At 41.6% G+C, this 12915-nt stretch overlaps 1 protein-coding gene across 1 annotated transcript in view; it reads left to right on the top strand.

Moving 5' to 3' along the window:
• The window catches only part of ARCN1 (archain 1), a 29881-nt gene that overhangs the window by 4341 nt on the left and 12625 nt on the right, over positions 1–12915 (top strand). The window contains exons 2-5 of the mRNA XM_084784259.1: positions 4375–4638; positions 7193–7372; positions 7486–7691; positions 8639–8803. Of these exons, the coding sequence (XP_084640385.1) occupies positions 4375–4638; positions 7193–7372; positions 7486–7691; positions 8639–8803 (815 nt within the window). The remainder of the gene's footprint in view (positions 1–4374; positions 4639–7192; positions 7373–7485; positions 7692–8638; positions 8804–12915) is intronic.

Raw genomic sequence — 12915 nt, 5'->3', positions numbered from 1 at the left:
CCAGTCTCTTAGGTTTCTGAGCATATAATGCCTTATATTACAATGTTTAACTTTTTTCTTAAATTTACGAAGTAGGCTGCTTCTGAGCAGAGCATCAGTGTTTCTTTTTTCTTTTTAACTTTATTTTGTATGTATGGGTGTGTTTTGATTGCATGTAGCCATCATGTGCATGGCTAGTGCCTGGAAAGGCCAGAAGAGAGTTATCAGCTAACCCAAAAGTGGAATATCAGAGAGCTGTGAACTATTATGTGGGTACTGGGAATTGAACCTAGCCATCTTACCAGCCCCAACTGTTTATAATTAGAGCACATCAAGTGTGATAATAGGGTTTTTTTTTTCTGATAATAGGTATTGGATATGTCATGCAGCCCTGACATTGTGGCATGTGCAGGTTATCTCAGCATTCAGGAAACAGGCAGGAGGATACAGGCCAGTCTCAGCTACAAAAGGAAAACTCTCAAAGCAAAGCAGAATAACAGAACCAAAGGTTGGCGCTGTAGTGATAAAACGCTTACTAAGCTGTACACAGCCCCGCACAAAGTAAATTCAGTATAGAGTTAATAGACTCAGTACAGGAATATTGTGTTATTCCTTTAAATCTAGATTTTTCTATTTCTTTCCATTGGCTCCCCCCCCCCCCGAATTTCTGAGAGATTGCAAGCACTGAATCCAGGCTTAAGATCCTTGATGATTAGCCATAGGGGATCCTGGGAACTGAACTCAGGTTGTTGGGTTCTCTACTATAAAATGCACGTTCATAACCTCTGAGCCATGTCTTCAGCTAAAATCTAGATTTTTCTAAACTTTGGTTTTTTTAGTTTTTTGTTTTAGTATGTATACAGTGTTCTGACTGCATTCAATACCTGCAGGCCAGAGGAGGGCACCAGATCTCATTTTAGATGGTTGGAGCCACCATATGGTTGCTGGGAATTGAACACAGGATGTTTGGAAGGGCAGCCAGTGCTCTTAACCTCTCATCTCTCCAGCCCTATTTTTGTTCTTATTTGAGATGTGGAGTAGATGATAGTATTAGCTCTTGAGATTTCACATGAGAAAAATGCAGTGTCCACTTAAAGTAAATCTGTAAAAATACAAATCTGTTTGGTGAAGGGATAGAGATATAGGGATATAGATGAAACATTTTGCAGTATGCGTTGTCTTTTAGGATGTGGGGTGGGGTTGTTTTGTTTTGTTTGAGACAGAATCTCTCTATGTAGCCCTGGCTGTCCTGGAACCTGATATATTGAACAGATTGGCCTTGAACTCACAGATCTACCTACCTGCCTTTGTCTCCCAAGTGCTGGGGCTAAATGTGTACATCACTACACGTGGCTCAGTATGAATTTTTTTATTCTGCTGCTTAAAAATAATCATGGTAGTAATTCTCTCTCAGATAACCTAACTAGCTAACTTCTTTTCTTTTTATTTTTTTGAGACAGTATTTCTCTGTATAGCCATGGCTGTCCTGGAACTCACTCTGTAGACCAGGCTGGCCCTGAGATCCACCCACTTCTGCCTCCTGAGGGCTGGAATTAAAGGTGTGCACCACCAGTGCCCAGCTTCTTCTCCTCCTTTTTTTGTTTGTTTTGTTTTGTTTTGAGGCAAGGTTTCATGTAGCCTAGGCTGGCCTTGAACTCAGTGTATATAATAGGATGACGTTGAGCTTCTAATCCTGCTTCTACCTCCCAGGTGCTGAGACCATGTGCTCTTTTTGGATATTGTGGCCTCCTGTACTGTACATTGAACTTGAATGGATGCACATCGTAATCCCAGCTGCTTTGGAAGCTGAGGCAGAAAGAGCATACATTTGAAGGCAGCCGGGCAATTTAGGAATTGCTATTGTGCTAGAGGCCCTGGGTTCAGTCTCCGGTACTGGGAGAGGGGAGTGTGGCCACTGTGGGATTGACTTTTCTTTTTCTTTTTTGAAATTTTTTAATAAATATTTTTTATTTAAATTTAATTTATGTGCATTGGTGTGAGGGTGTCAGATCTTGGCGTTACAGACAGTTGTGAGCTGCCATGTGGGTGCTAGGAATTGAACCCGGGACCTTTGGAAGTGCAGACAGTGCTCTTAACCACAGAGCCAACTCTTCAGACTTTTATTTTTCAAACCGCACATCTGTAATGGACAGGTTTCCAAAAGGTTGAGAAGTTTAACCAGTAGGTTTATTGTTTAAGAGACTATATCTAACAGTGAATCTTCGCAAATGTGTCAGTCTTTTCTTGTTGCTTGTGTTTATAAGTGCTTGGATCTATATACTGACGAGTCTGTTAGAACACTGCTGAAGCTGACAATCCCAGTACTTGGGAGGCAGAGGCAGGTGGATTACTGGGTTCGTGGCCAGCCTGGTCTGCAGAATGAGTTCCAGGGCAGCCAGGGCTACGATCAGAGACCCTGTCTCAAAAAAACTAAAAAACAAAACAAAACCCCCACATTCCTTAGCTTTCTGACTCCCTTCATTGGGCATTTGAAGGTTCTCCTCTTTCTTCTGCATTTGTTTTGTTAAATAAATGGAAGACAGTAGAAGGTTGTTGGGTCTTAATTATTGTTCATTGTCAAAACTTATGAAACAGCAAGTTATGTAGATTTTTCACTTCACAGCTTTTTTGCATGTTTAGATAGAAGTGGGAGAGGGGTGGAAAGGCTAATCAAAGAGCAGATCAACTCAGACTTAAAATAAAGGTTTCATATTCTAGGTAAAACAGAAAGGAAACTCAGGAGCTTCGTTTTTAAGGTTTTTTGAGACAAGATTTCTCTGTGTAGCCTTGGCTGTCCTGGACTCACTTTGTAGACCAGGCAGGCCTTGAACTCACAGCGATCTGCCTCCCAAGTGCTGGGATTAAAGGCATGTGCCACCATGCTCTGCTCCACTCAGGAGCTTCTTAAGCACCACTTTGTTTCCTTTTTCTGTGACAGGTGTAGAGCCTAAGCTGACTGCTCCTCCTGCTTTAGCATTCTGAGTGGTAGAATTGGGTGTGTTTCACCTCGCTCAGGTGGTGTTCTTACAAACCTTTAATCTGCCTTATCAGACTTCTGCTTTGGCATGGAAATCTCTATACTGTTTTAAAGAACATGTTTGCTCTGTTGTCTATGGTTGTTCCAAAGTAGAATGCAACCCAGCTCTGAGTCATAACTGACTAATCAATCAGTGGTGTGGTGAGATGGCTTAGCTGGTGAAGATACTTGCCACCATGCCTGACAACTTGACTTCAATTCCTAGAACCCGTAGTAGGGGGAGAGAACTGACTCCCTCAAGTTGTCCTCTGGTTGCCACACAGGTGGGCACTGGGGCATGTGTACACCCACCCACACATACAATCAATCAATCAATACAAATAAGAAATAAGTATAGACGTTGGTGAAAATTACTACACATGCTTATGTGTAGTGCTGGTGGTTCGCAAAATGTATGTTTTCTTAACTAAAATTTGTTTTTAGTTTTTAATTTTTAAAAAAGATTTATTATATATACAGTGTTCTCTCTGCAAGTACATCTACACTCCAGAAGAGGGCACCAGATCTCATTATAGATGGTTGTGAGCCACCTTGTGGTTGCTGGGAATTGAACTCAGGACCTTTGGAAAAGCAGTGCTCTTAACCGCTGAGCCAACTCTCCAGCCTTGTTTTTAATATTAATTTTAAGTATATGAGTATTCTATCAGCATGTACAACTGCATACCAGAAGAGGACATCAGATCACTTGATGGCTGTGAGCCACCATGTGGGTACTGGGAATTGAACTCAGGACCTCTGGAAGAACAGACAGTGCTCTTAACCATTGAGCCATCTCTCCAGCCCTTTGCTTTGTTTTTTTGAGACAGGGTTTCTTTGTGTATCCTTGGCTGTTCTTTGCAGACCAGACTGGCCTCAACTTCACAAGAGATCTGCCTCTGAGTGCTGGGATTAAAGGTGTGCACTGCTACGTGCAGCTAAAAAAAATTATTTTGTTTATTTATTCTTTTGCTGTAGGTATGTTATGAAATAATTGCTTCATTTTCTTCTCCCTTAACTTGTCTTATAAATTGCATGCTGTAGTTAAAGGAACAATGAAGTATAGTTTGAAAGACATAATAATGTCACTGAATGTGCTATTGTATGGAAGCTCTCCTGAGATGCTAAGAAAACAAATGTGAGCTGGTTATGGTGGTGCACACCTTTAATCCCAGCACTCAGGAGGCAGAGGCAGGCTGATCTCTGTGAGTTAGAGGCCAGCCTGGTCTACAAAAAGAGTTCCAGGACAGCCAAGGCTATTATACAGAGAAAACCCTGTCTCAAAAAACCAAAAAAAAGAAAGAAAGAAAGGAAAGGAAAAGAAAGAAAACACATGTAAGAAAGAAGTAAGGAGTACTTACTTATGTATATGTTCTTGACAGGTGCTGTTGGCAGCGGCAGTCTGCACGAAAGCGGGAAAGGCTATTGTTTCTCGGCAGTTTGTGGAGATGACCCGAACTCGAATTGAGGGTTTATTAGCAGCCTTCCCAAAACTCATGAACACTGGAAAACAACATACTTTTGTTGAAACAGAGAGTGTAAGATATGTCTACCAACCTATGGAGAAACTGTACATGGTATTGATCACTACCAAAAACAGCAATATTTTAGAAGATTTGGAGACTTTAAGGCTCTTCTCAAGAGTGGTAAGAGAATAATACTGTATTACACTGGGTAGTATTAACGTTTTTTGTAGAAAGTAGGTTTGACACCAAAGTGGCCGATACGACCAGTTTATGAACTCTATGCTCCCACCCACATCTCAACAACTCACCAATGCAATTCCATTTTATTTTGTTTTATTTAGGTTTCTCTGTGTAACAGCCTGGGCTGTCTTAGACTCACTTTGTAGACCAGGCTGTCCTCAAACACAGAGACCCACCTACCTCTGCCACCTGCCTGCTGGGACTAAAGGCATGCCACCACACCTGGCTTTGTTTTGTTTTTCGAGACAGGGTTTCTCTGTGTAACCTTGGCTGTCCTGAACTCGCTTTGTAGACCAGGTTGGCCTTGAACTCACAGCGATCCACCTGCCTCCTGAGTGCTTTTTTTTTTTTTAAATGCCTGCTTGCTTGCTTTTTTTCCCTATTTATTTTGGAGTGCTGTACTCATCTATTAGCACTTTGTTAGCGATAACAGCTTTTTTTTGTTTGTTTGTTTGTTGTTTGTTTGTTTTTTCAAGACAGGGTCTCTCTGTGTTAGCCTTGGCTGTCCTGGACTCACTTTGTAGACCAGGCTGGCCTCGAACTCACAGCGATCCGCCCGCCTCTGCCTCCCGAGTGACGATAACAGCTCTTTATTCATTCAGCAGACTCATGTTGGGTACCTCCCTAAGCTATAAGTAGTCCAAAAGAGACTGTAGACTTGCTCTTTCATATCTTAGTTCCTAACTAATTAAATATGTCTGTTTCTGAAATCATATTTTCCACGCGCCGCCCCCCCCCCATGTGTGTCTCTTGTCTGTTGGTGTGGAGGCAGGGTCTCACTACGTAGTTCTGGTTGGCCTAGAGCTCTCTATGGTAGACCAGGCTAGAGCTCATAGAAATCTGCCTGCCTCCTAAAGTGCTGAGATTAAAGGCATGTGCCACCATGGCCAAATTGGGAAATATTTTTAGATTAAGAGTTTATGTTAGCCGCATCGTGGTAGTGGTGGCAGCAGCGGTGCACACCTTTAATCCCAGTACTCGGGAGGCAGAGGCAGGCAGATCGCTCTGAGTTTGAGGCCAGCCTGGTCTACAAAGGGAGTCCAGGACAGCCAAGGCTACACAGAGAAACCCTGTCTCGAAAAACCAAAAAAAAAAAACAAAAAACTTAATGCCAAAGTCTAGTTTAATTTTTAAAAAAATTTTATGTCTGTGGGTGTTTTGCTTATATGTATAAGTATGCACCACAGGTATGCTTGGTGCCCAGGAAGGTTGGAAGAGGCCACCAGGTCTCCTGAAGCTGGAGTTAGAGATCTGCTATTTGGGCTCTGGGAATTGAACCTGAATCCTCTGTAAGAGTAGCCAGTGCTCTTAACCTTGAACCATGTCTCTAGCCCATTTAAAGGAAAGACTTAAGGCTAAGAAAGGCTTCAGATTTCTTTCCTTTTTTTTATGTTTTGTTTGTTGTTTGTTTGTGACAAGGTTTCTCTGTGTAGCCCTGACTGTCCTGGAATTTGCTGTATAAGCTGGGCTGGCTTTGAACTCACAGAGATCCATTTATTTACTTATTTTCATGTGCATTGGTGTTTTGCTTCCATGTATGTCTGAGTGAGGATGCCGTATCTCCTGGAAGTGGAGTTAAAGACAGTTGTGAGCTGCTATGTGGGTGCGAGAATTGAACCCAGATTCTTTGGAAGAGCAGTCTATGCTCTTAACCGCCGAGCCACCTCTCCAACCCTATTGTTTGCTTTCTTAGTTGGTTTTTGTTTTGTTTTGTTTTGTTTTTATTTATTTATTTATTTTTAGATAAGATTGCTTTGTAGCCAAGGATGACCTTGAACTTATACCTCACAAGTGCTAATATTGTTTTTAAAACTTGTATTTAAAAGATTAGACTTAGGAGCATAGCATCTGTGAAATTCTGTATTGTTGTTGTTTATTTGTTTTTGTTTTTGTTTTTTGAGGCAGGGTTACTCTGTGTAGTCTTAGCTGTCCTCATCTCACCTTGTAGACCAAGCTAACCTCAAACTCACAAAGATCTGCCTGCCTCTGCCTTCCAGATTGCTGGGATTGCAAGCATGCACCACCACGCTTGGCTACTGTGAAATTTTTTTTTCTCTTTCTTTCTTTCTTTCTTTCTTTCTTTTTTTTTTTTTTTTTTTTTTTTTTTTTTGAGATAGGATTTCTCTGTGTAGCCTTGGCGGTCCTGGACTCACTTTGTAGACCAGGCTGTCCTGGAACTCAAAGCGATCCACTCCTGAGTGCTGGGATTAAAGGTGTGCGCCACCACTGCCTGGCTGCTGTGAAACTTTTTTTTTTTTTTTTTTTTAAGATTCATTTATTTATTATTTATACACAGTGTTTTGCTGCAAGAGTGCCTGCAGCCAGAAGCATGCACCAGATCTCACTATAGATGGTTGTGAGCCACCATGTGGTTGCTGGGAATTGAACTCAGGACGTCTGGAAGAACAGCCAGTGCTCTTAACCTCTGAGCCATCTCTCCAGCCCTGCTGGGAAACTCTTAATCTTTGTTTTCTGTTACTGTCTCCATAATTAGATCCCTGAATATTGCCGAGCCTTAGAGGAAAACGAAATATCTGAGCACTGTTTTGATTTGATTTTTGCTTTTGATGAAATTGTTGCCCTGGGATACCGGGAGAATGTTAACCTGGCACAGATCAGAACCTTCACAGAAATGGACTCTCATGAGGAGAAAGTATTCAGAGCAGTCAGAGAGGTAAGTGAAGCCTCTGAGACTGCCACTTGGAGTGTCTTTCTTTTTGCTTTCGTTAACCTGGTTTTCCTTGCTAATGTATTGAAAGCTATAAACAAGTATGTCTCTTTCCATAGACTCAAGAACGTGAAGCTAAGGCTGAGATGCGGCGTAAAGCAAAGGAATTACAACAGGCCCGAAGAGACGCAGAAAGACAGGGCAAAAAGGCACCAGGGTTTGGGGGATTTGGTAGTTCTGCAGTGTCTGGAGGCAGCACAGCAGCCATGATCACAGAGACTATCATTGAAACTGATAAACCCAAAGTGGCACCTGCACCAGCCAGGTATAGTCTAGCGTGTTATCAGCAACCCTAGGTCGCAGGGGAAGGTTCCTATGTGTGTGTTTCTTGGCAGTGATCTTTGGTTTCTAAGCTAGCTGTAAACACTGAGGGACTTAGTGAAGTAAACTGTGACACTAAATTTGGATACATAAAAGACAGGGATAAAGGAGACATCTGTGTTATTTTTCCTTTTGTTTGTAAGAGAGTTCTACAAATTATGCCATGATTTCTTCATTCTTATGACGGTTGTCTTAATTTGGGGAAGAAGGGGATATTTAACTGTGGAATATGGATTTCCTTCTTAAAGATTTATTATTTCATGTGTATGACTACTTTGCCTATGTGCATGTATGTTCATCATCATTTCTGCCTGATGTCTAAGAGGCCGGAAGAGGGTGTCAGATCACCTTGAGCTGGAGTAATAGAAAAGCGTGATTATTTTAATTTTATGTGTATGCCGGTAAGTATGTATGTGCATTACATGAGTACCTGGTGCCCACAGACGTGAGGCGAGTACATGAGAACTGAAGTTAGAGATGACCGTGAGCCACTGCTGTTGGTGCTGGGAACCAGACCTAGGACCTCTTCAAGAACAAGTGTTCTTGACCTCTGAGCCATCTTTCTAGCCCCAGGATATGGTTTTTCAGTTTAAATGTTTAAGATGAATCTCTGGGCTGCCTGAAATTTATGTAGAATTTGTTTTTGTGCATAGTAACATTTATCATAATGGAAGCTGATGAGTTTCCATCGGATCATTTGTGATTAGAGTTATTCCTTTGACGTTTGGGTACTTGGTGCTTGCGTATTAATACTAGCCGTCCATTTGCATCGTTAGCATTCTAGCTGTCCACCAACACTAGGAAACAAGTTTCCCCTTTGGGTCTTCATTAGTATTCGGGGCTTTTTGTATATTTATCATGTATTTACTTATTTTGTATTCTTCCACTTAGACCTTCAGGCCCCAGCAAGGCTTTGAAACTTGGAGCTAAAGGAAAGGAAGTAGATAACTTTGTGGACAAATTGAAATCGGAAGGTGAAACTATTATGTCTTCTAACATGGGGAAACGTACCTCGGAAGCAACCAAAGTGCATGCTCCGCCCATTAATATGGAAAGGTAAGCAACAACTTCTTCAAGAACAAACAATACAATTTTTGTTTGGTTTTGTGTTTTTTCTCTCTTTTTAAAAAATTTGTTTATTTATGTATATAGTATTCTGCCTGCATGCTCAACTGCAGCCCAGAATAGGGCACCAGATCTCATTATAGATGGTTGTGAGCCACTGTGTGGTTGCTGGGAATTGAACTTAGGACCTTTGGAAGAACATCAGTGCTCTAAACCTCTGAGCCATCTCTCCAGCCACCAACAATAAATTTTTTAAAAATTGTCTTTTAAAAAAATTCGTTGTTGCTGGGCGGTGGTGGTGCACGCCTTTAATCCCAGCACTCGGGAGGCAGAGCAGATGGATCCCTGTGAGTTCAAGGCCAGCCAAGGGTACACAGAGAAACCCTGTCTCAAAAAATAAAAATGGGTTTCACTGTATAGCCACGGCTGACCTGGAACTCAGCTGTGCAGATTGAGCTGGCCATAAATTCACAAGATATCCTTCTGCCTCCATCTCTCAAATGCTGGAATTACAGTTAAGTGCTAACAGGCCTGGGTACTTTTAGTTATGTGTCTATCTGTGTGTAGGTTTGTAGAGTACAGGTACCTAAAGAGGCCAGAGGTGTTAGATCTCCCTGGAGCTAGCGTTGGAGGTGGTTTGACCTACCTGATGTGGGTGCTGGAGGGTTCCTCTACCAGAGCAGTGTGCCCTCTTACTTCCTGTATCATCTCTCCAGCCCTTAAAGTTGTCCTTAAAATCTATTCTGTGCTAACCCAGGCTGAGTATACTGTTCACTACTGAGCTGCATACATTTTAGTCCCACAGTTTGGGGCTTTTTAACTTTTACTGATTTAAATTTTTATTTAGAGTGGCTTCCAGACCTACCTTAAGGTGTGTTTGTCCTCACTTTAAATATCACTGGAGACTCTCTGTCATCTCTGTCCTATGAAGTTTAGAGCTTTCCTTTCATTGGCTAATTTAGAAAAATAACTTAGCCTATTGTATAGCTTGTCTCTTAAGGCATGATGGGACATGTCTGTAATCCCAGCATTTGGAGGATGGAGGTTGGAAGATCTGGAGGCCAGCCTCAGTTATTTGAGAACATTACTAAAACAATAACAACAAAAACAACAACAAAACCCAAATAACTTGAATTATAGGGCTAGAACTACTTTAACCCCATATCTTGTCCTGTCTCTTTAATTAAAACTATAAAGGAAAGTCATTCTTTAATATAAAATTAGTAAAGGTCTTTAAAGCAAATTAACACACTACCTTTTAAGTATTTGAATCTACTATAATTTGATTTGTCTTTTATCTCAGGGCTGAAACAATGGTCGGTAGCATTTTTAAGTGATAGGTTAATCAAGTTCATATAATCAGGATGCAAATTTCTTGTCCTTAACCCCAGACCTACAGTTGCTGATAGTTTTGAGCTCAACTGAAAGATGAATCTGAGAGGATGCTACTATCAGGTGTGCATAAAGGGGACTGTTGACTCTTTGTATGTTCTGTTCCGTTAGAAATGAACAGTTACATTGGACAGTACTTGTGCTGTTTTGGATGTTTTGAGGAAAGCTGAGGCTTCATACTTTAAAAAAAAAAATTGTTTATGGTGTTTTGTCTGCATGTGTGAGGGAGTCAGATTCCCTGGAACTGAAGTTACAGAAAACTGAGCTGCCATGTGGATGCTGGGAATTAAACCTGGGTCCTCTGGAAGAGCAGCCAGTGCTCTTAACCACTGAGCCAGCTCTCTAACCCTAATGCTTTTTTTTTTTTTTTTTAAGATTTGTTTGGGGCTTTTTTTTTTAAATTATGTGTTATGTGTATGAGTCTGTGCATATGTGAATGCAGGTACCCACAGAAGCCGGAAGAGGGCATTGGATTCCCTTAGAACTGGAGTTAAATGCTCACTCCACTGGGTGGTGGGGCTGAGAGCTGAACCCAGGTCTTCTGTGAGAAAAGAATGTGTTCTTAACCACTGGAGGCTTTACATTTATAAACAACATCACTTACAAATGGGAATTTAGGACTCTTTTCTAAGTGATTAAGTTACCTCAAGCACAGCAAACTCCCGTAAACGTAAAGTGGGGCCCCACATTATCCAAAATTTTAGACTTGTGTTTTTTGAGTCTGGTGCCTTTGTTTCTCTAAGGAACTAAGAGACTGGGACAGAAAAATAAAAGAACCCAAAATATTCTTTGTAGCCACTGTGGGTTACCTAGCTTCAACATAATTCTAGAACTGAGAAGAAGCTCAACAGTTAGTACTGACTAGCTGTTCTTTTATCTATTTTACTTTATTTTTTTAAAGATTTATTTATTTATTACATATACAATGTCCTGCCTGCATGTATGCCTACACACTAGAAGAGGGCACCAGATCTTATAGATGGTTATGAGCTACCATGTGGTTGCTGAGAATTGAACTCAGGACCTCTAGAAGAGCAGCTAGTGCTCTTAACCTCTGAGCCTCTTAGAGGACAGTTCACTTCCCACACCTAGTTGGTGAGTAACAACCATCTGCAACTCTAGTTCTGGCCTCTGTAGGCATATGGTACACCAGGCCATAGGCACAGATGCACTAAACATACATTTCTATTATAGGGTAGGTATAGATTGTATCACCTAGTTGCCCGTAGCAGTAGCATTATTTTTTTATTGTCAGTATTCTTAATTTTTATAGTAAAAAATTGAGACAGGGTTTCTCTGTGTAGCCTTGGCTGTCCTGGGCTCCCTTTGTAGACCAGGCTGGCCTCAAACTCACAGCGATCCATGTGCCTCTGCCTCCCAAGTGCTGGGATTAAAGGCGTGCTCCACCACACCCAGCTAAAAAAATTTTTTATGTGTTTGTATAAAAATGTTTAAGCTGGGTACAGTGGTGGTGTGCACCTGCAATCCCAGCACTCAGGGAGGCAGAGGCAGGCCCATCTCTGTGGGTTCAAGGCCAGCTTGATCCACAAAGTGAGTCCAGGACAGCCAGCTCTTGTTAACAGAGAAACCCTGTCTCAGAACACAAAACAAAAAACCCCTAAAATACAAAACTTTAATACAAAGCAGACATATACTTGTGTCTATACTAGTTATATTCTATTGCTGTAAAAAAACAAAGCAAAACAAAAAACCCACAATGACCAAGACAACTTAGAAAGAATTTAATTGGGGCTATGTACAGTTTTGGAGCTTAGTTCATGAGCGCCATGGCAGGGAGCATCATGGCAGACAGGCATGGTGCTGGAGCAGTAGCTGAGAACTTACCTTCTAGTTCTCAGACAGCAGGTAGAGAGAAAGAGCCTAGGTGTGGGCTTTTGAAACCTCAAAGCAAGCCCCTAGTGACACACCTCCTGATTCTTCCTAAACACTTCACCAGCTGGGAACCAAACAGTCAAACACACGAGCCTGTGGAGGCCATTCTCAGTCAAGCTGCCACAACTAGATACAGTTCCCAGTTGCATTTTCTTATTAAATTCCAGTCAATAATTTACGTATTTGAGATCTGGGGATGCCATTCAGTAGTGCTTGCTTAACATGTGAAAGGCTCTGGGTTCAATTCCTAGAGGTATAAAAGAAAGAAAAAAAAAGGTGGTGGCACACGCCTTTAATCCCAGCAATCAGGAGGCAGAGGCAGGTTGATCTCCAAATTTGAGGCCAGCCTGGTCTACAGAATGACTTCCAGGACAGCCAAAGCTACACAAAGAAACCCTATCTCTAAAAAACAAAAATCAAAAAAAGAAGAATTTACTTACTTGAAACCATAGCAATATGGCATCTAAGTGCAGTGCTTTACCTTGGATAGATCCTGTACTGTACTATCCTGTGAAAATAAGACACCTGACACATTGTTGGTAGGGGACGGAAAGTATTACTTCAGTATAAACTCATGAAGTTGGTGATGGCATTAATATGGCTATATAAGACTACTCAGGCCGGGCATGGTGGCGCATGCCTTTAATCCCAGCACTCGGGAAGCAGAGGCAGGCGGATCACTGTGAATTCAAGGCCAGCCTGGTCTATAAAATGAGTCCAGGACAGCCAAGGCCACACAGAGAAACCCTGTCTCAAGAGAGAGAGAGAGAGAGAATACTCTTAGGCGTGCTAAATAAGCACTTTAATCTGAACTACAC

Source organism: Acomys minous, assembly GCF_964271855.1.
Source record: "Acomys minous genome assembly, chromosome: 5".
NCBI lineage: Eukaryota > Metazoa > Chordata > Mammalia > Rodentia > Muridae > Acomys > Acomys minous.
This window is presented reverse-complemented; position numbering and strand designations above follow the sequence as displayed.